This window comes from Bacillus rossius, chromosome 10 (assembly GCF_032445375.1).
Source record: "Bacillus rossius redtenbacheri isolate Brsri chromosome 10, Brsri_v3, whole genome shotgun sequence".
Taxonomy (NCBI): Eukaryota; Metazoa; Arthropoda; class Insecta; order Phasmatodea; family Bacillidae; genus Bacillus; species Bacillus rossius.
The window spans coordinates 2,070,886-2,090,617 of NC_086337.1; the positions used below are offsets into that span (position 1 = coordinate 2,070,886).

General features: G+C 37.4%; 1 protein-coding gene across 1 annotated transcript in view; it reads right to left on the bottom strand.

Annotated features, from left to right (window-relative positions):
• The window catches only part of LOC134535712 (ubiquitin-like-conjugating enzyme ATG3), a 59,003-nt gene that overhangs the window by 12,340 nt on the left and 26,931 nt on the right, over nucleotides 1-19,732 (bottom strand). Inside the window, exon 5 of the mRNA XM_063374916.1 lies at nucleotides 8,411-8,563. Coding sequence (XP_063230986.1) covers nucleotides 8,411-8,563 — 153 coding nt within the window. The remainder of the gene's footprint in view (nucleotides 1-8,410; nucleotides 8,564-19,732) is intronic.

Genomic DNA, 19,732 nt, shown 5'->3' on the forward strand with positions numbered 1-19,732 from the left:
AATATAAAGTTGTAAAAACTAGAACAGTCCATTTTTAAATTGTAGAGTACCTGCAAGATTGCAAAAAGGGTATCCACTCCCATCTTGTTCCTTTCATCCGTCCATTGAATGTTCATAAGCAAAATAATTCTTTCAGTATTACCATTATGGGCAGGGATCGGAACACATACTGGCATATCTTCAAAAATTCAGAGTGCTGTTCTGGCCTGGTACGCGTTTTAAAAAAACAAACCCATTTTTGATAACATTGAGGTGGTTTTTTTTATCTTCATCAATCAATTCTTTAATTTTTTCACTTACAAAATCCACTAATGGTGCCAGTTAATCAAATAGAAAAGTATCATTTATGTCAATGCTTTTTTCATTGAAGTAACAAATAGTTTCTTCAATTTGTTCCCAACTGGGGATCTCTTTCAAAAGCATCCATTTAAACCTTGAGGAAGTGCAGAATGGTACACTCCATGTTTCAAGATACTGTATGCATGTTTCATAAAAGTCATTAACTTCAGTTCTGAAGTTAATTTTGTCTTGTTTTTGTTGCATAATACTGCCATGCTTAAGGGAAGTTTCAATAGAAAATTTTGGGGAAAAAAAAAAAAAAAAAAAAATCAATTTCGAGATTTTTATTTTATCGTATAGACTGAATTCTAACATTAAAAATAATATATAATACATAATGTTTATTAATTAAAAAAAAAAAAAAACCCAAGATTTTATCACTTACAGTCAGAAGTTTTCCTGAGCTGGTTTATATATTTTTATAGACTTGTATCAATATTGATTTTTATTGTTTGTACCAGTTATGATTTTAAAATAATTTTTAGGTTGTGCATGCAATTTTTTTTGCTGTTAAGATATGAATTACGGTCTTTATTTCTGTGTAATTTACTACTTCATTTTCAGTTTTAGATTTTGAAATATTAATTAATTAATTGTATGTGAATAATGTATTTCTAATTTTTATAATGCATGTATTTATTATTTTGTTAGTGTGCAAACATTTTTTTATCATAATGGTTCGAATGGTAGGTAAATATTAAAAAAAAAAATTATTTTTGTTTCAGTTTTATTTATTATTGTCAAGAAATTTTCTTGAACTGGGAGTATTACTATTTTTATAATTATGTAAACCTGTAGCTTTATTGATTTTCACAAACTCCAAATATTTATTGTTGTCCTTTTTAGGTTATGGTTCAGGGATGCATTAGTGAAAAAATGTGCGACAAACTTTAAATGCAATTTTCTGTGAAATATTTTTTTTCAATGCATTTGTTCCTTTATCTCAGCTTCTAACAATCCTAAAAATCTCATATTTTTACCATGCACTGTGAACACTGCATTAAATATTTTAACGTAGGGATATTGCTCTAAACACAATATGTTTTGTGGGAAAAAATATTTATCAGAAATATTTACATAAATTTATGACTGAGAAATAAAATTAGAATTATTTTTAAACAATAATAAATGGAAACCCCTATGTTAAAGTACTAAACAACCCTAGTAGATTATTGTGAGCAAATTTCAATCTGTTCCATGATGTAGTTTCTGAGAAAAAAGAACATGAAGTTATGGAATTTAACATTGTGTGAAGATAGGCCATTGAAACTCCCCTTAAGAATGGATTTTACATTAAATGATAAGAACTGTTCCTCTTTTCTTCTGGTGAAAGCTGTTAGAGTAGATTCCAATACATCATCACTTCCATAACACATTTTGTACTTCCTTCAATCTTTTTAATTCCTTGCTGAAAAATATTGAATTGGCTATGGACAAACCATAGGTATGCCTCACTTAAAGGATTATTAAAAAATGTTAACATAATGTTTGGAGCTTTTTTCTCGTTTAAAAAGAAATCCTTTGTTTTAACAGTTTTAAAATTCGTTCTATTGCAGGCATCAAAGACAGCCAATGAGTTTTTGAATGTGCTAAAATAGTGCCATATTCGACGTCGACCATTTCACAAAATTCTTTTAGCCTCTGTTTGCACCGTGTATGTAGAAAAATAAGAGAAGAGTTTGACAATAATACCTTCGATGTCACAGCTTAATCAATCAGATGCTGTACAAATGGAGTTATGTAATATAATATATGCCGGGCAACCCACACCATGTAAAGTAGTTTTAAATTTTTTTAATACGTTGTTTGGTCCCTCTCTGTTCAAACCACCAAAATTTGTATTTGTATTTGATAACTTTTCGTAATTAATCACAATTTTATTTTATACTTACACACATACATGTTCTTGTTATTTCCATAGACAAAACGATAACAGTTTCTTTTTATCAACACAAAATAAAAACCGTCAATTTATATAAACAAAACATAAACGGGAAATCGATACAATGGATGGCGCTAAATTTGAATTCATTTTAACACGCCCCTCTCAAATTTTTGCATCTCTACAGACTTTTAATCCCATTGCTTCTGCATGACGATGATGCGCAGGTCCTGGAAGCGGCTTTGTGAGAGCATCAGCAGGCATTATTTCTGTTGGTATATATCTTAAACTTAGTTCATCATTTTTCAACAATTGACGCACAAAATGGTATCTTGTAGCAATGTGTTTAGTGCGTGAGTGACAAGTAGCATTTTCTGCAATATATTTCGCACCTCTGTTGTCTGTTCCGAGATCTATTTTTGATAAATCAATCAAGTTCAATTCCAACATTAAATTTCGTAAATACAAAGCTTCGCGAGCTGTTTCTGACAAGGCTACATATTCAGCTTCAGTGGACGAAATCGCAACTGATTTCTGTTTCTTCGAACGCCATGATATTGCAGCTCCACTTAATGTAAATACATATCCTGTGTATGAAATTCTATCGAAGATATCATTTGCGTGATCTGCGTCAGAATATCCTTGAATTCCATATGAGTTCCCCTTAAATGCTAGGCCATAATTTTGGGTACCTCGTAAATAACGTAATACACGTTTAGCTGCTGACCAATGAATATCTTGGTACTTTTCATTGAACTGCGATAATCTGTTTACAATAAATGTAATGTCCGGACGAGTAGCAATTGCCAAATACATCAATGATCCAATTAATTGTCTGAATGGTTTTTCTTCACTCCCTTTTCGATTTGAATTTCCATCTGGTAACTTTGCTTGATGTTCACAGGGAGTGTTTACAGGATTACATTCTTCCATGTTAAATTTTTTCAAAACATCGTTTATATATTTTTGTTGACTCAATATAATTTCACCATTTTCTTGATTAATTTCAACTCCTAAACAGTGTCGTGCTAATCCTAAATCTTTTACTTCGAATTCTTTTGCCAGACCAGTTTTAATTTCATTTAGCTTCTTTTCATTCTTTGATATGTACAAAATATCGTCAACGTAGACAACTAAAATCGTATACTGATCTTCACTCATGTTGTAATATAAGCAAGTTTCGCTTGCGGCTGAAATAAGTCCAATACCTTGCAACACTTCACTTAATCTTTTATGCCACTGACGACAAGCTTGTCGTAGACCATATAACGCTTTCCTTAACTTACAAACTTTATGTCCTTGTGCTAGTGTCAGGAGCATTTTTTGAGCTTCTTTTCCTATTTAACTGTTTATACCATCATTTGTAATTATTTCTTGTAAAGCTTCTTGAATGTACTGTGGGGGTTCCATAAATATTTCTTCTTCTAAACTTCCATTTAAATAAGCTGCGACAATGTCCAATTGAAAAACTGGCAGTTTTTCACGAGCAGCCAGTGCCATCAAAAGTCTAACTGAATCTAATCTTGCTACAGGAGCAAATGTATCAGTAAAATCAACCCCTTGTCGCTGCGTAAAACCACGAGCTACAACTCTTGCTTTTCTTCGCTCAAGTGTTCCATCGGGCTTTAATTTATTTTTAAGAACCTTTTTACTTGTGATAACTGCTCTATGTTTAGGACGTTCAACTATTTCCCAAGTATTATATTTTATCAAACCTCGAATTTCTTCAGAGATAGCTTTCATCCATTCAGCTGCTTCGTTTCCAGTCATAGCTTCTTTCAGTGTTATGTTAACCAAGTTTGCTTCGTCGAGTATGTCAATTTCATTTTCTGCACCATCAACAAATATTTCATCATCACTCAGAACTCCTTGCGTTCCAGTATGGTTATAATTTTCATATTCTTCTTGATCTTCATTTACTTTTGCTGTTGGTCCAGTGTTATAAATTTTACGCGGTCTTCCTCGTTTACCTAATCTCTCCAATCGTGGTCTTCCGGGCATTTTATGCAAAATTGGCTGAAAAATTTCATCTTGTGCCTGTTCTTTTTTATTTATTTGCTCATTTCCTATTTCTTCATTTTCTTCCTGAATTTTATTTTGCATATGTACACATTCAAAATCATCTTTATTACTCTCAATGGTTTTACTTCCCTTTTCTTCATTCAAAAATTGGTTTTCCAGTATTCGTACATCTCTTGCTACAACAACTTTCCTTTCGACTGGAATCCATACTCGGTAGCCTTTCGATTCTTCAGAATAACCTACCAGCACACCTTCTTGTGATCGTGAATCAAATTTTGATTTTCCTAATCCTTTTTCCAAAACAAATGTTTTTGCGCCAAACACTTTCAAGTTACTCAAGTCCGGCACTTCTTTGTTCCAAGCTTCAAATGGAGAATGACTGTCTAGACTAGATGTTGGGCACCTGTTTCTCAAATAATTTGAAGTAGATACTGCTTCAGCCCAAAATCCATGACCTAATCCAGAACTTATCAAAAGACATCGTGCCATTTCAACTAATGTTCTATTTTTTCGTTCTGCCATTCCATTTTGTTGTGGTGTATAAGGAACTGTCAGACGTCGACGAATACCATTTTTCTTTAAGAAATCATCAAATTCCTTATTGCAATATTCTTTACCGTTGTCTGACATCAAACATTTTATTTTACGACCAGTTTGTGTTTCAACACAAACTTTGTATTCCTTAAAAACTCGAAAAACATCACTTTTATTTCTAATGAATCGAACTTCACACCAACGAGTGCTGTCGTCAATGAATGTGACGAAATACCTAGCGTGTCCTAATGACTCTGTTCTTGATGGTCCCCAGACGTCGGTATGTATTAATTCCAATATGTTTGTACATTTTTCAGATTTCTTGGGAAATGGCAAGGCGGTCATTTTTCCTCGTAAACATACCTCACATGTTCCCAACTGCTTTTCTCCATTTAGCTTTATTCCAACAGCTAATCCTTTTCGCGGAATCTTTAACAAGTCTTCTTCATTCAAATGACCAAGACGATGATGCCATAACTTCAAACTAGCAGAATTATCGTTTGCAACATTTGTTTGTTCTCTACTACCGCAAACATAGTATAGATTTCCAACTCTTTTTGCTAACAGTTTTATCTTACCATCTTTCCCGAAAACTGTTGCACCAGTTTTGTGAAAAGTGACTGTATTTTCGTGATCAGTGATTCTCGCAACAGATAACAGATTTGTTCTCAATTCTTTTACTAACAGTGTATCATTTAGTTTTACCGACCTGTTTACTTTCCCATCCGTAGTAGTAACTTGCGCGGTTCCTTTTGCAACAATTTCAGTCTCCGCACTGCTAGCTAACAAATCTTTTCCATTTGTTGATGACATATTTAGAAACGCTGCTTCATTACAACTTTACAACACATGTGAGACGTGCAACCACTATCCAGACACCATCGATCATCGCTTGATGTAATCTTCGTATGTAAAGATTCCTCGGTAATTTTCTATTTGATTTTGAACACATCTTCAACTTGAGATTCAACTTTTGACGAAAATTCTTGACCATCATCACTTAGTTTTCTGGGACAATCAATTGCCTTATGTCCTATTTGATTACATTTAAAACAGTTGTATTTGAAAGGCCTATTAAAATCACTATTGTATCTGCGTGGACTTCCTCGATATTGCTTGAAACTTTTCTGATTTTTCCTTACCCACATAACCTCAGAATCGTCTGTATCTCGTTGATTTTTAGCTTCATACCTTTCGATAATTTTTTCTCGAAGAACATCCGGTTTTGGCAATTCGTTTTGAGACTCCATTGCACATCTAAACATTTCAAAACTTGGTGGTAGTGCGTTTAGAAGTAACGTTGATTGTAAATCATTGTGCATCTGAACGCCCATAGCTGATAGTTTTGCAATTATATCGAAAAACTCCATCAGTTGTGTGTGGAAATCATCATTTTCCCTTATTTTGTACGAAGTTACGCGTTTTAATAAACTTGCCCTTTTTACTGGTCCTGTGGAAGCATATTCTGACTTTAACTTATCCCAAACTTGTTTTGAAGTTTTTAAACCTTTTACCATACGTAATAAACTGGGATCTATTGCAATTATTAGATCTGATTTTGCTTTAGCATCATCATCCTCCCACTTTTCAAGGTCTCGTAGTGAAGCGTCCTTACCTTCAACTTGTTCTGGTCTTGGCTTTCTTCCATTTACGTATACCCATGTTCCATTTTTAACCATCACAGCTTCAATTTGAATTGCCCAAGTATCGTAGTTCTCCTTTGAGAGAGGTTTAATCGAACTTGACGAAGAAAACATCTTAAAAAACTTATTAAATCTGATCAAATTTTCACGAAGCACAACTTTTACATTCAGTGGATCAACAATTTATATTTTAAGCACTCTGGGCCCATAACCTGATAACTTTTCGTAATTAATCACAATTTTATTTTATACTTACACACATACATGTTCTTGTTATTTCCATAGACAAAACGATAACAGTTTCTTTTTATCAACACAAAATAAAAACCGTCAATTTATATAAACAAAACATAAACGGGAAATCGATACAATGGATGGCGCTAAATTTGAATTCATTTTAACAGTATTATCACCACAAAATGCAATGCAACTGTTTTTATTTAACTTGAACTCATCAATACAATTTAAGCAGAAACTAGATATCTCATCTGATGTTTCACATGGCAAAGAGGCAACTTTTAATAACTTTGACTGTATCCCTTCATTTATGTCAAAAAACTGAACCTAAAAAGGAATGATTTTTACAGCCTTGTGATTACTTGCATCAGTTGAAATGCCATAACAAGGGGATTTATTCATCTGTTCAATTCTAGTTTTCAAGCTGAATGGAGCTAAAACACCAGTTATCAGAGCTGACTGTTTTTTTCTGGCAGAGCTAAACTTAGATGCAATTGCAGAGTCACTAAACATAACGCTGTTTCACTTACTGATACAGTCATTTGACCTGAAGCTGTGGTGGTGCTTGATCGTATGAAAGGCCTGAGTTAACTCAGCAGCTCTAACTTTCGTTTCTTCATTTGAATTGTGTTTTATAAAATAATTTTCAAGAGACTTACTGCTACTTGGGGCACTCAGTCTGTTCGTATGTTTCACTGATGCGATGTGTTGTTTTACATCTGAACGTCCACCATGAGCAATACTAAAAACAGTATGGCAAACTGTGCACTCTGCTTCATTGTCATAGCTTCCCTTTTTAATGTACTTCCATTCTTTAGAGTACTCCTCCTTAAACGTGCACTGACGCTTGGGCATAATTAGTAATTAATAACAATATGAGATGCACCAAACAAACACTTGTAACAAGACAACACCCACACCCACAGCCACACTGACTTGTCTGACTACGGTTGGATAGCCGCCTGCAGAATGGGCGAGTTCAACTGTCGAGGAGAGGGGAAGACGGCCTGAGGAGAGGCGCGACAAAAGTGTATCATCAACACAACGTACATACGGGACATTTAGGCATCCCGGGAGACTTTTTCGGGACTCCGTGTACGATCATTAAAAAACAGGTCAATCCCGTTTTTACGGGACGTTTGGTCACCCTAGTGTAATAGCATCCACACCCTGGCCATGAGGTGCTCATCATGAGCGGAAACTGCTTAGTTCTGGAGTGATGTTTTTCCTCTTGTACCAGCTGCCCTGGAGATCGGTAAAAATTTACAATCTGTAAGCAATGATTTTCGGTATTGAGCTAAGGTACAATATACGCTGACTGTTAATGTACAACAATTGTAATTATTTGGCTTAGCAAATTTTTTGGCAGCATAATAAAATACTTTATAATTTTATGCCTTTTTTTATAGCAGTGATCACCTACTTGCAACTTAAAAATTTGGAACATAATTTTTTCTTGATGATATGTAGCAGGTTGCGAGCCACGAGGTTATAACTACACCCACTTATAGTGGACTCAACACAGGGAAACTCTGCACCTATCAATAGTGAACTAAACAGGTTATACCTGCACCCACCAATAATGAATTCAACACAGGATAATAATGGACTCAATGCAACAGGCTATCTGAATGAGACAACTGATTTCAAGTCTGGAACTAGCCAGAAAACCTAACATGTCAACTAAAAACTAACAATTACTTAAACGTAAACTTATCTTGAAGAAACAACGCGTTGTTAAACCTGAACAAACCTCATCGTATCCACTGAGCCACATCCTCGGCGTCTGGTAGTACTTGTCGTAAGTGATGTGCAAATCATATGTGCGTGTGCGAATGATCTCGCCGCACGAAGACAGATTGAGGTCAGCTTCGTTTTGATGATCATCTACTGCGGAGTTGACGGTCTGTGGGGAAAAAAATTATGAATGTATTAATAACTAAAATAAACAAGAACAACTCTATTAGGCTTTTTATGATTTTTAATCAAATCAATCTCTATCAACAACTAATACAACTACTAACTAACGCTTGAATAATTTTATTATACACTATTGTGTTTTTGGCATTTTTTACAGCAATATTATAAATGTTTGGCTGAGGACGAAAACCCGGTTACGGAATACTCATTCTGAGTAAATGGCTATTGAAAATTAGCATTTTGCACTAATTCTATACCATTATACAAGTATTATAATTGTTTATTAATATAAATTGTATAGTGGTCCAGACCTTCAGCTAGTTAAATCTTTCTGACTATTACATATAACACTGGAAAACTTTTCTGGGTTTGAAAATACTGTTCAAATCTAGTAAAAATTTTTCTGTTGATGATTGATTACTGAAAAAAGTCTCGTGGACCAAATTACTAGATTAATTTCTCTTTTATGAAAATTCAAAAGTAACCTTGGTGGATATCTTCCGATCACAACACTGTTCTAGACTTCTCACAGTAACATCACAAAACTTTGTTGATATTACAAACAATTCTCTCCCCAAAATGTCAAAGAAGTCTATTAAATATTATGAAAATTACTTCCCTGCTACGTTCCACCCGTTATCTTGGGCCCTTGCATCGCCAGCATTGGCTCTTATTATTTTATTTTATGAAAAAAAAAAAAAAAAAAAAAAAAAAAAAAGAATTTGTAAAAAATATTTAATTGCCATTACTTACATTTATCATGTTATAATTTAGTAATTTCTATGTACCTATGCTTTGTAATTTGAAGACATTGTTTAGAATCCTATATTGTTTAGAATCTTATATTCACAATTATAGTTATTTCCATTTAAATCTTTTTGTGAAACGAACATTCACTGGTCTCACTACCTTGTACTTACGTTTTCTTAAAATTTAATTATTAGTTGAAGATTTTTGTCTTTCAAATTTTCTTCTTTCTTTTCGCAGTTTTTTGCACTCTGAACTAAAAAAAAAACTGCTCAAATGTTTTGCTCGACAACTAGCAACTAAAATTATGTAACATTATCGTTTTTACCACCTTTGGGATAAGTTTAGTTTTATTTGGTTAGGTTTGGTTTTGCTCTGTACTCATTGGGAGCAATTACAGTGTATTTTCCCTTTTTTGTTTTTAGCAGTGTGCATCAACTTGTACAGGCCATAATTCTTTGTGATCAGTCTTAGCAGTTGTAATTGAGCTAATGCTGATAAGTATAAATATTAATTTTATGTTTTCTATTATTGTGACAGTAGCCAGTACAAGATTATAAACAGGTTACCACAACTATTTTAGAAAGGTTTATTGGATCTGATTTAAAATATAGAGGGGCCAATCAAATCCTCAAAGAGAAACATATTTGGAGAAAAATATCAGAGTAAATAAAGTCAATTAAAAATTTCAACATTGATAACCTTTGAATACCAGGTCAATTGTTTCTTCATAGCTATTTTGTTACCATTCCCGAAGATAGTTTTAAAATGTACTAATTAGATAAATAAAATTACAATATTTATTGATTTTGGAAACTTAGTTTGTGAAAAAGCATATAAAGGTTGGAAGGTATTAACACTATAGTTAATATTTTTTTTTTTTTGTAAATATAGTATATATATTTTTATTTTTGACCCTTGAAACCTAGATTCGGATTCGAGGGTTGTATTTAAGACACTCTTTCGGATTCAAATTTGAGATTAGATTCGAAAAAATTGGAATTGAACCCATCGCTAATTTAAAGCAAACTTAAAAAAATTAACATAAATGAAACTGGAAACATTTACTGTGGTTTTTTTATGGACATAATAAAATTTTGCTGCTAAAATAGCAAAATCTCAACCATTTAAGAAAGCGTTTTAAGTCAAAAAAAGTGTAAAACTATGATATTATAACTCATTACATTTAAATCACATATTTTTCATTTGGAAAATAACCTTACTGTCTAATAAAATGCACAAAAAAGTTTTCTACTTTTTTTTAACATTGCTTCCTTGACTAAACTGTATCTGATATCTCGCACGAACTGGTGTTGACTGCACTGCAAGGCATCTGCTGAGTGCAGTATTCTAGCAGAGTCTCCACTGTCACCACTCACCACGCTGCAGTAACCCTCGCATTACCACGGCCCTGCTGCTTGCGCGCGGGACTATCTCCGACAATACAGTTGCCAACTTCATGTTAATACATGCCTCACATTTTACATCATTGAAACAAACTTATTTACAGTATATCCTTTGACAAATGTATTTTGTGTTTGCATGAATAGACAGCATTCAGGGTGGCCACTCTTCTGGGATAATAAAATTCCTGGTTTTTTCCAGGTTTTTTCAAGGGTGGTTTTTATCAATATTTGCATACAATTTGCATTTTTGTTACACAAAGCACACACAATATGATGTTTTATTGCCGTTAAACAATAGACAACTTAACTATAGGCTTAAAAATTAAATCAATGAACTTGCTTAAAACAAAACCTACCACCAACAAAAAATTTATAATCTCACGTCACAAAAATTACTTGACACCCAACGCACGTGTTTTGCCCCTCTTGCGTGGCTGGCTAATGCTGTTCTTCCCATCCATGCTACCGATATAGATTTTAACATTACAGAAATTGCAAATAGCATTCGTCCCACACTTTGGATCTTTCTCCACCCATTCAAACTCTTCCGTACATTTGTCATTGTATGTGGTGACCGAACTCGTTGACATTTTGATAGTCTGCGCCAATTACATGTTAGATTAAAAAATTCAAAACAACGTCCCGCACAACTAAACTTTAAAAAAAAACTCGAGAAAAGTATCCGTGATACCGTGACGCAACAACATGAGCGCAAAGTAAAAACAAATATACATACAAAACTAGTGCTACCAACATGCCGTGCGAGAAATTACTACCATCCTACAACAACATTTTCAGCCAAAATGCTGTTGCTTTTGAATACAGAAACATAATAAGTATGGAAGTCTGAATTGTTAACGGTTTCTTATGTACTACAAAAGTTTTTAAATGCAATATGAACAAATTAACTTTCACAAAATATAGCACACGAGCACACTGTCGTGCTTCGACGGGTGGTGAACGTGCTCATTTAACAGCCGTATGTTATTGTGATCGTTACTTCATAAAAAAAATTCCCGGTTCTAATAAAAATTCCTGGTTGATTCCAGGTATTCCTGGTTTTTTTAAGAAATCCTGGCTATTTCCCGTATTTCCCGGTTGGCTGGCCACCCTGGCATTACATTGCTTCTGCATGGTTCGGCTTGAGAGAGGAGGGGAAAGGAGGGGGGGGGGAGAGAGAGAGAGACAAACCCCCCCCCCTCCCTCCCCAAACACGAATAAGCCACTTATCTGAAGTCACTACACCATTCACAATAGACTTTGTATAACTTATTCAAAGTTAGACCTGGAGAAAGGTACCTACTTTTTATAGGGGTTATATACTGCCTACTGTAATGACTGTTTGTACCTTGGAAAGGGACGAATATGTTCACTAACATGATCAATATCTTTTATGCTAACTCAATTTTTCGAGACACTCTTTCCATTTTCATTTATGGGTGCTATCCCAGCTTTCACTTTTCTTTTCGAATGCAAGGTCTCGTGTCAGTTGTGTGAAATACCTAGTGGTTTAGTTAAAAATCCTTTGTGCGTAGCTGGCGAATTATCATGCAAATCAAACAAAACAAGTGACTTTTTTATTATTTATTTATTTACTTTATTTGATTTTACCATGCCTACAAAGAGCAAATGATTAGGCTTAATTGATAAGCACAACATCAAATCAATGACTAAACACACAAAAACCATACAAATGAAGTTACTTAAAACAAAAACTAAAAATGGACAGATACCAAAACACCAGAACACAGTACAAAAAACAAGCCAAAACTAAAACTATATAAAAAAAAAGGACAAAATAGACCAGTTAATAAATCAAAGTAACTAGTATAGAGAAATAATTTAATCTATTATTTACTTACTATGTAGCGATTTGAAATGCGCGCGTCATCGCGGGCCTCCGGCACTCCGCTCCCCTCATCCTTCTCCCTCCTTTCCCCCCCTCCTAGTGTTTGTTCAATTTGTACTCGTTTCCCCCACCCTTTCAATATGCGCATGCGCGCGCTGCGGCGCGAGTTTATAAAATCTGCTGCAGACATGATGAGGGCCTTCTTCTACTGGTAGCCTTTGTGAGGCTTGGTTGTCAGCAGTAGCTGACCAGTTGTTAATTTCACTAGCATGTAGTCCGAGAGCTTCGACTTAGTCTTCGTGCGTGTGCGACCTCAGGGGAGAAATGTAAGTTGGTTCCAGTCGTCAGTGAGGCGGTGGCCCTCACCCTAATGTAGAATCATTATGTTTGAATTTGTTCTGTCTAAATTCCTTTTCGGCCGCCACCATCAAAAATTGTTTGGATTTCTGCTTTAAATTTAAATTTAACTTAACTTGCGTTTTTCTGTTTGTAACTGTCTCCCCCTGAGACGTCGTCGCACGTATTTGTTTGTTAATGCTTTTTAAAGAATAATGAAACTTCTTTCTTCCGTTTACCTGCACTTTGCAGTAATTTTGTAAATGTAATTTTTTTGTAATATAACTTCATACGTGGAAATTATGTCCCTTTTTGACGATCCTTGATTCGATCGTTCACTGTGTAGCCGGCTTACCCATGCAAATTATAATTGTCAACTAACTCGTTTTGTCAGTAATGTTAACGTAATATTTATTGTGTATTAATATTGAATTTGTTCTTGCTTTTTGTATTTAACTTTGCATTGACGTAACTGTATCTGCATATTAACGTAATATTAATTATGAACTAATATTGAAGTTGTTCATGCTTTTTGTATTTTTGTATTGAACATTGTCAGAAATGTTGACGTTATATTAATTTTGAATTAATATTGAATTTGAATAAAATGTCTGTGTACCTGAAACCTTTTACCTTGATTACCAAACTGTTCCAATCACGTGAATCCCTGTCCCATGCCAGGTTCTGGCCTCCCTTCAATCCCTAATAGGCCCCCACCTATTACAACTGCGCAACTCTGCTGCAGGACTGTGTGTACTTATGTGTTTCTGTTCTTTTTTTCATGAACCATGGGGACTCCGGCAACCGGGTGGATTTACCGTTTGCGGAGAGACGACCTCATCCAGGTTTTGACGGAGCAAGCCGTTCCTTTCGAGGAGGACGCAAATGTGGCGACCCTTCGTGGGTTGCTGGTCAGGCACGTGCGCGGCGCCTGGGAGTCGTCAGACGAGGTACCGTCTCGGCAAGTCCCCACCCCCGCTAATCCAGTTCAGAATAATTCCAGATTTAATGAAAAGATTTTTTTTTCTAATTTGAAACTTCTCCCACGTGTTGATAGTTGTGAACCGCGTGCGGTTCTTGATTTTCTGAGTGCCGCGGCACGTTTAGCTGGTTTAAAGTTAGTCAGTGAGGCGGAGTTTTTGAAAGCTCTCCTGAGCCTGTGTGGGCCGGCATTTTTGCCACTGCTCACTGACGTCATGAATCAGAATCAGACCTTCGCACAGTTCAAGACGTCTGTGCTACAGTTTGCCTGTCCGCCTCGTGTGCTAGAAACGTGTAAACGTGAACTTGTATTCAGGTTTCAAAGGCCTGAGGAGCCCCTGTTGCAATTCATTAATTCTGTTGCGGCCTATGCTGAGGTACTGGAGTTGAACCTCGCTGAGGCGGAATTAACGCAAACTATTGTTAGCAACGTGTCTCCACTAGTGTTACAGCATAGCGCCATGCTTAGCCCTCCCTCCAATCTGAATACACCAATCCCTCGCATAGCACGTCTTCAATTAATGCGAATTCAGTTAGCACGATGTAAATTTTACTGCCCTAGTCTCGAATAGCACGTCTGTAAATTTCAGTTAGCACGAAATCGCCACAGGCTAAAAAAAATCTCGGAAACGACGCGACGTCAGGTATGGAATTCGAGGGGGGAAGAGTGGTTTGAAATGCGAGGGGAAAGAGATGCGCACGCAGATAAACAAACACCGGGCCGTACTGTTGATGCCCGGCCGGAGACCAGGCCGTACCGTTGATGCCCGGCTGCAGAACAGGCCGTACCGTACAGAAACCAAAGCAGATGAAATTGGACAAGTTTTTTTAAAAAAAAGCAAGATGATAGTGTTAATTTCACCCCAGAAAATATTTAACTAACTTTTATGTTTTGTATATGTACATATTGTACATACAGTAAACTCCCGGTATATCGCGCCCCGATTGATCGCAGAATCGGGTATATCGCGGGTCAAACCATGTCCCCCAGTCAGAAATGAATAATAATAATGGAATAAATGGTTGACAGCCGATTAGGATAATTTTGCGTTGTAACTAACAAACTAAGCATCGGGCAGAAAAAAGCCTAGGCGTAGAAAATGTCCGCAGTAAAATTCTAAACAAGATATCTCCGTACATTATTCCTCTATCTTGTAGGGTTTTCAAATTATGGTCCAATCCAGCCCAGTGATATTTTCTGAAACACTAGTTCTTAACGTCGCTTTATCTCACAAATGAAGCATCGGACAGGGGACCTGATAAAGCCCACCATCCAGCGACATTATCCAGCGTGACTCGGCTGGGGATTGATGTTGGATCGACTTGGTTGTCGGCAAGCGCTGGGTAGGGAGAGACGAGCCGAGAACATGGAGAGAGGTAGAGATTAGAGCGGGCAGAAACACCAGGGGGAGTGGGGGAGGGAATGTGTTCACGCAGCACACAGGCAGAGCATGAGTCACTTGACTGAGCAGCGTCGCTGCGTACAAGGCAAAATCAGGTAGTCCGGTGTTTAAAATTCCACTCCAGAATCTTAATTGGTACTTTACTGGACATCTGTATATAAATGTTTTGTTACAACTTAAACCTACAGACGTAATATTATTGGGTAATTCATTGTATTATACAAGTTCATCTTTTTACTTTGGTATAATGTTTTAACATTAAATAGTAAAGTAAATCGGCTAGCGTATTTTTAATCTTTGCCCAGGAATTCCCAGTGGTCCAATATTTACGTGAACCATACTGTACCACTTTTGCCGTGAGGTAGTAAACAAGTCCCGGAAATGTTTATGTGTAGCGGTCTCCCGACCTTTAAACAGAGGCTGGGGAATATAACACTTGCCGATCCGAGCCACACACACTCAGCAACTCGACACAGCATTTGGTGAAATAAGTAAAGACAAAGTTTAACACGGTTTTTAATACGGCGTCACTGATTGCGCTAAAATTAAATTGGCGCAATTTTTGTTTCCCACATGTGACCATTTATAATTTACTGTAAGCATGGATAATAAAGTTTAACCACTTGACACGATAGACGATTCTTTATTTTTTATTGTACGAATGCTAGAATCGTTTTTTTCCTGTATCTGCGGCCTGCTTCTACAAAAGACAAGCTATCTGTAAGTAAATCTAGAATTTTTATTTTGTCAATCAAACTCGGTACTTTGCGATTCATATTCGGTTTGAAGTATCACTACGGCCTTTCTTTTTAGAAGACTTTGACCACAGAATCGTGTGTAACCGCACACACTGCACTTACTTTGTTACGGACACTGACGAAGCAGATACTGTGGCTGACACCACGAGACTGGCAGCAGCAGCTTGTGTGCCGCACGTGTGTATGGCGGCGTGTGGCGCGCTCGTAGGCCGTGCGACAAACTGTGCGCGGCACGCGGAAAAATAAAAACAATTCAACATTTAATATTTATCTTTAAAATTTATTATTTTTATTTTTCACCCGTGTTTAGTGGAAACTGCGGATGCAAAGTCCGCACAAAGGCGGGCCGTCTATACTGTGCGTGCTTGCCGACCTATTAGAACACAGGCGGTGTTTTATGCCTTCTGACCTTGGTCACATCGAAACATCGCGGTTATGCAACAACGCGGGTAAAAGTTATGTCCCCCGACAACCGCGTCAAATAGGGAGTGTACCCGTATTTTAATGTTATGTTTGTGCTCTAGGGAAAATCTAAATCTGTTTATCTGTTAACTGATTTGTTTACATAGCCGCTTTTATAAGAGGTGTGCATAACAAATTAAATGTTTACATATGGCTGTGTGTTTTAAAGTTATATAAAACCGGTTCTTAATTTCATAAAAGTGTTTTAATGTTGTTAAGTTTTAAACGTAATAACAAAGGATCCAGCTGCTTGCAACAGCAGGCAGACAGGCGCGCGCGTGTTGAAGGTCACGCCTGGGCGGGCAAGCCAACCTGCTGACTGACGGTAAATATGTTACCACTTATCTCCCGTTACACTGTGCCATGTTTTCTTTATCTAACGTATTCGGTGGTAGGCTTAAAAAGATAAATGATATGACATATGCATTTTCAAGTATTATTCTACGCATTTATATTATGTAAAGATTACTTCCCTACACATCTTGGAACACATTAAATAATTTAGCCTTATATTTATGGGGACTAATGCTTCAGAATACGCGATTTCGATTAACACGAACATTTTTAGGAACGAATTAGTCGTGCTAAGTGAGGGATTGGTGTACTCTCCGTAAGTGGAGTGCAGAAGTGGAAAATAGATTGTTAGCTGTCAAAAAATACCATGAGGATTTTCAGTCCAAGGCCTCTCCAGGTAGTTTTGTTCCTGTTTCTAATTCTAATTCTAAATTCAATTCTCCTAATGTTCAGTTTACGTCTCACGTCAACACCGTACCCGCTCGCGCGGTGTGCGCATCGCGGCCCGTTGAGTGCGCGGCTAGTATAAGTGATCCCTCTGTCGGGGCGAGTGTTGCCGCCGGCAGACGTCATGAGTCGGCTAATGCACCCGGCCCGTCCTCAAACCGTCCCAGGTGTGCCAACTGCTGTACTTACGGCCACGCGGTGTCTGAGTGCACGCAGCCCGCTGTTAGCCGTGAGCAGCGAAAATGCTTTTGTTGTAAGCGCACTGGGCATTACAGAAATCAATGTCCCGGGAAACGGGCCCTGACCGGGCGAGCAAGTGGTCGCCACGGTCGTCGCTTGAGGAAAGCCGCTCATTACTCGTACAATAATTTTGTACACGTACGTCTGTTTGGAAATAATATTCCGGCCTTATTAATTGATTCCGATGCTACCAGTTCCTTGATTAGTTCTGAATTGTTCGATGCATGTTGCATCAAACATCCGTATTTGTTAAGCCGTGTTTGTACCGGCTCTGACGTGAAAATTTGTGTAGGCAACGGCGTAATTGTTACGTCAGACGTAGAAGTTGAAATGCACATTAAGGTCGCGGGTTTCTCTTGGAACTGGCACTTTAATGTTGTTCCCGGGTTATGTCACCCGCTTATTCTAGGTTTAGATTTTCTGGGAAAGACGCAATGTTTGTTAGACGTCGCTAACCAGGAACTGGTTTTTGGTTTTCATCCTACACGTAAAATTAAACTTATTCATCATGACTCCGCTCCTATCGTCATGTCGTGTGCCGACAAGTCTGACGTCATTAGTAGGGACGCGGTCATTGCTGACGTCATGAACAGGTATTCTGACGTAATTAACAACCGGATAGGCAGGTGTGACGTCATGCCCTATAAATTTTATTTAAAGGACACGACTCCTGTTAGGGCTAAAGGACAAAATTTCTCCTCCCAAATTGCAAAAGTTGAAAAACATTATCGATAGACTCCTAGAAGCAGGAGTTATTGCTCCGTCTGTTTCCGATTTCTGTTCGCCTTCCTTTTTAGTCCCTAAAAAGGAAGCGGGGGAATTCCGGCTGGTACACAATTACAAGGAACTGAATGACAAAATTAAGGAGGACAGCTACGAGTTGCCGACCGTAGAGAGCGCCCTTCAACATTTAGGAAAAGCCGCAATATTTTCCGTCATCGATTTAAATGCTAGTTTCCACCAATGTTTGTTGCATCCTGATTGTCGTAAATATACTGCATTTTCTACCCCGTGGGGGCAATTTCAATTTAATCGTGTGCCTATGGGTGTGTCTTTTGGTAGCCAGGCTATGAGCCGAGTGCTAGATCACATTCTAAGCGACTTAAAATTTAAATCAGTCTTCAATTACATTGACGATATTATCGTCTACAGTGATAACCTGGAACAACACAAGCAACATTTGAGTCAGGTGTTTGATCGTCTCAGAGCCGCCAATTTGACAGTTAATCCCGAAAAAATTCATCTGGGAAAAGATTACGTAAAATTTTTAGGTTACATTATTTCGCAAGGCTAACTCATAATGGATCCCGATGAAGTTTCCCCCATCGTAAACTTTCCTCCTCCTAGGAATGTCAGAGGAGTTCAGAGATTTCTCGGCATGACGGGATATTATTCTCGTTTCATCCCCGATTACGCCGCAGTATGTGGTCCGCTTGATAATTTACGTAAAAAGAATGTTGTTTTTGAGTGGGGCGACACTCAACGGAAGGCCTTTGACAGTCTTAAGGCCTTAATCTCTTCTCCCCCTGTCTTGGTTCTACCTGATTTTCAACGCAGGTTCGCCCTCCAGGTAGATGTATCAAGCATCGCGGTAGGTGCTGTATTGGGGCATATTGAAAACGATAGGTTGCGCCCTATCGCCTATGCCAGTAGAACACTTACTGACGGGGAACGACGTCTGGGTACCTATGAAAAGGAAGCCTTAGAATGTTTGTTTGGCGTCGAGAAATTTGCGTCATATCTCGATCTTTTTACGGACAATCAAGCGCTCAGTTGGCTGTTTAACCATCCGAATCAGCTCGGTAAACTAGGGCGCTGGGTGTTAAGACTGTCCCGCTTCAAATTCAAACTGCATCATATTAAGGGTAGTGACAACGTTGTGGCAGATGTGCTTTCGTGAATGTTTTCGCCCGATGAATTTACGACTCGTGTTTCGTCCGCGGATGAAACACAGCCGATTTGTGCAGCTGTTTGCAAAATATTTCCGGAATCATTCCTTAGCATTCGTCAGTGTCAACAGGAGGATCCTTTGTGTGTTCAAATCAAGAAGGATTTGAGTGCCGGTAAGGCCGTGCCATATGTTGAGGAACAGGGTGTTGTTTATTATACCGGGACAACTGGTGGACAAAGGAAGGCTGTTGTTCCTGCATCCCTACGCCCTATGGTTCTAAAGTATTTTCACGATTCCTTATTGGGTGCACATTTGGGCATCGACAAAACGTTCCGTCGAAT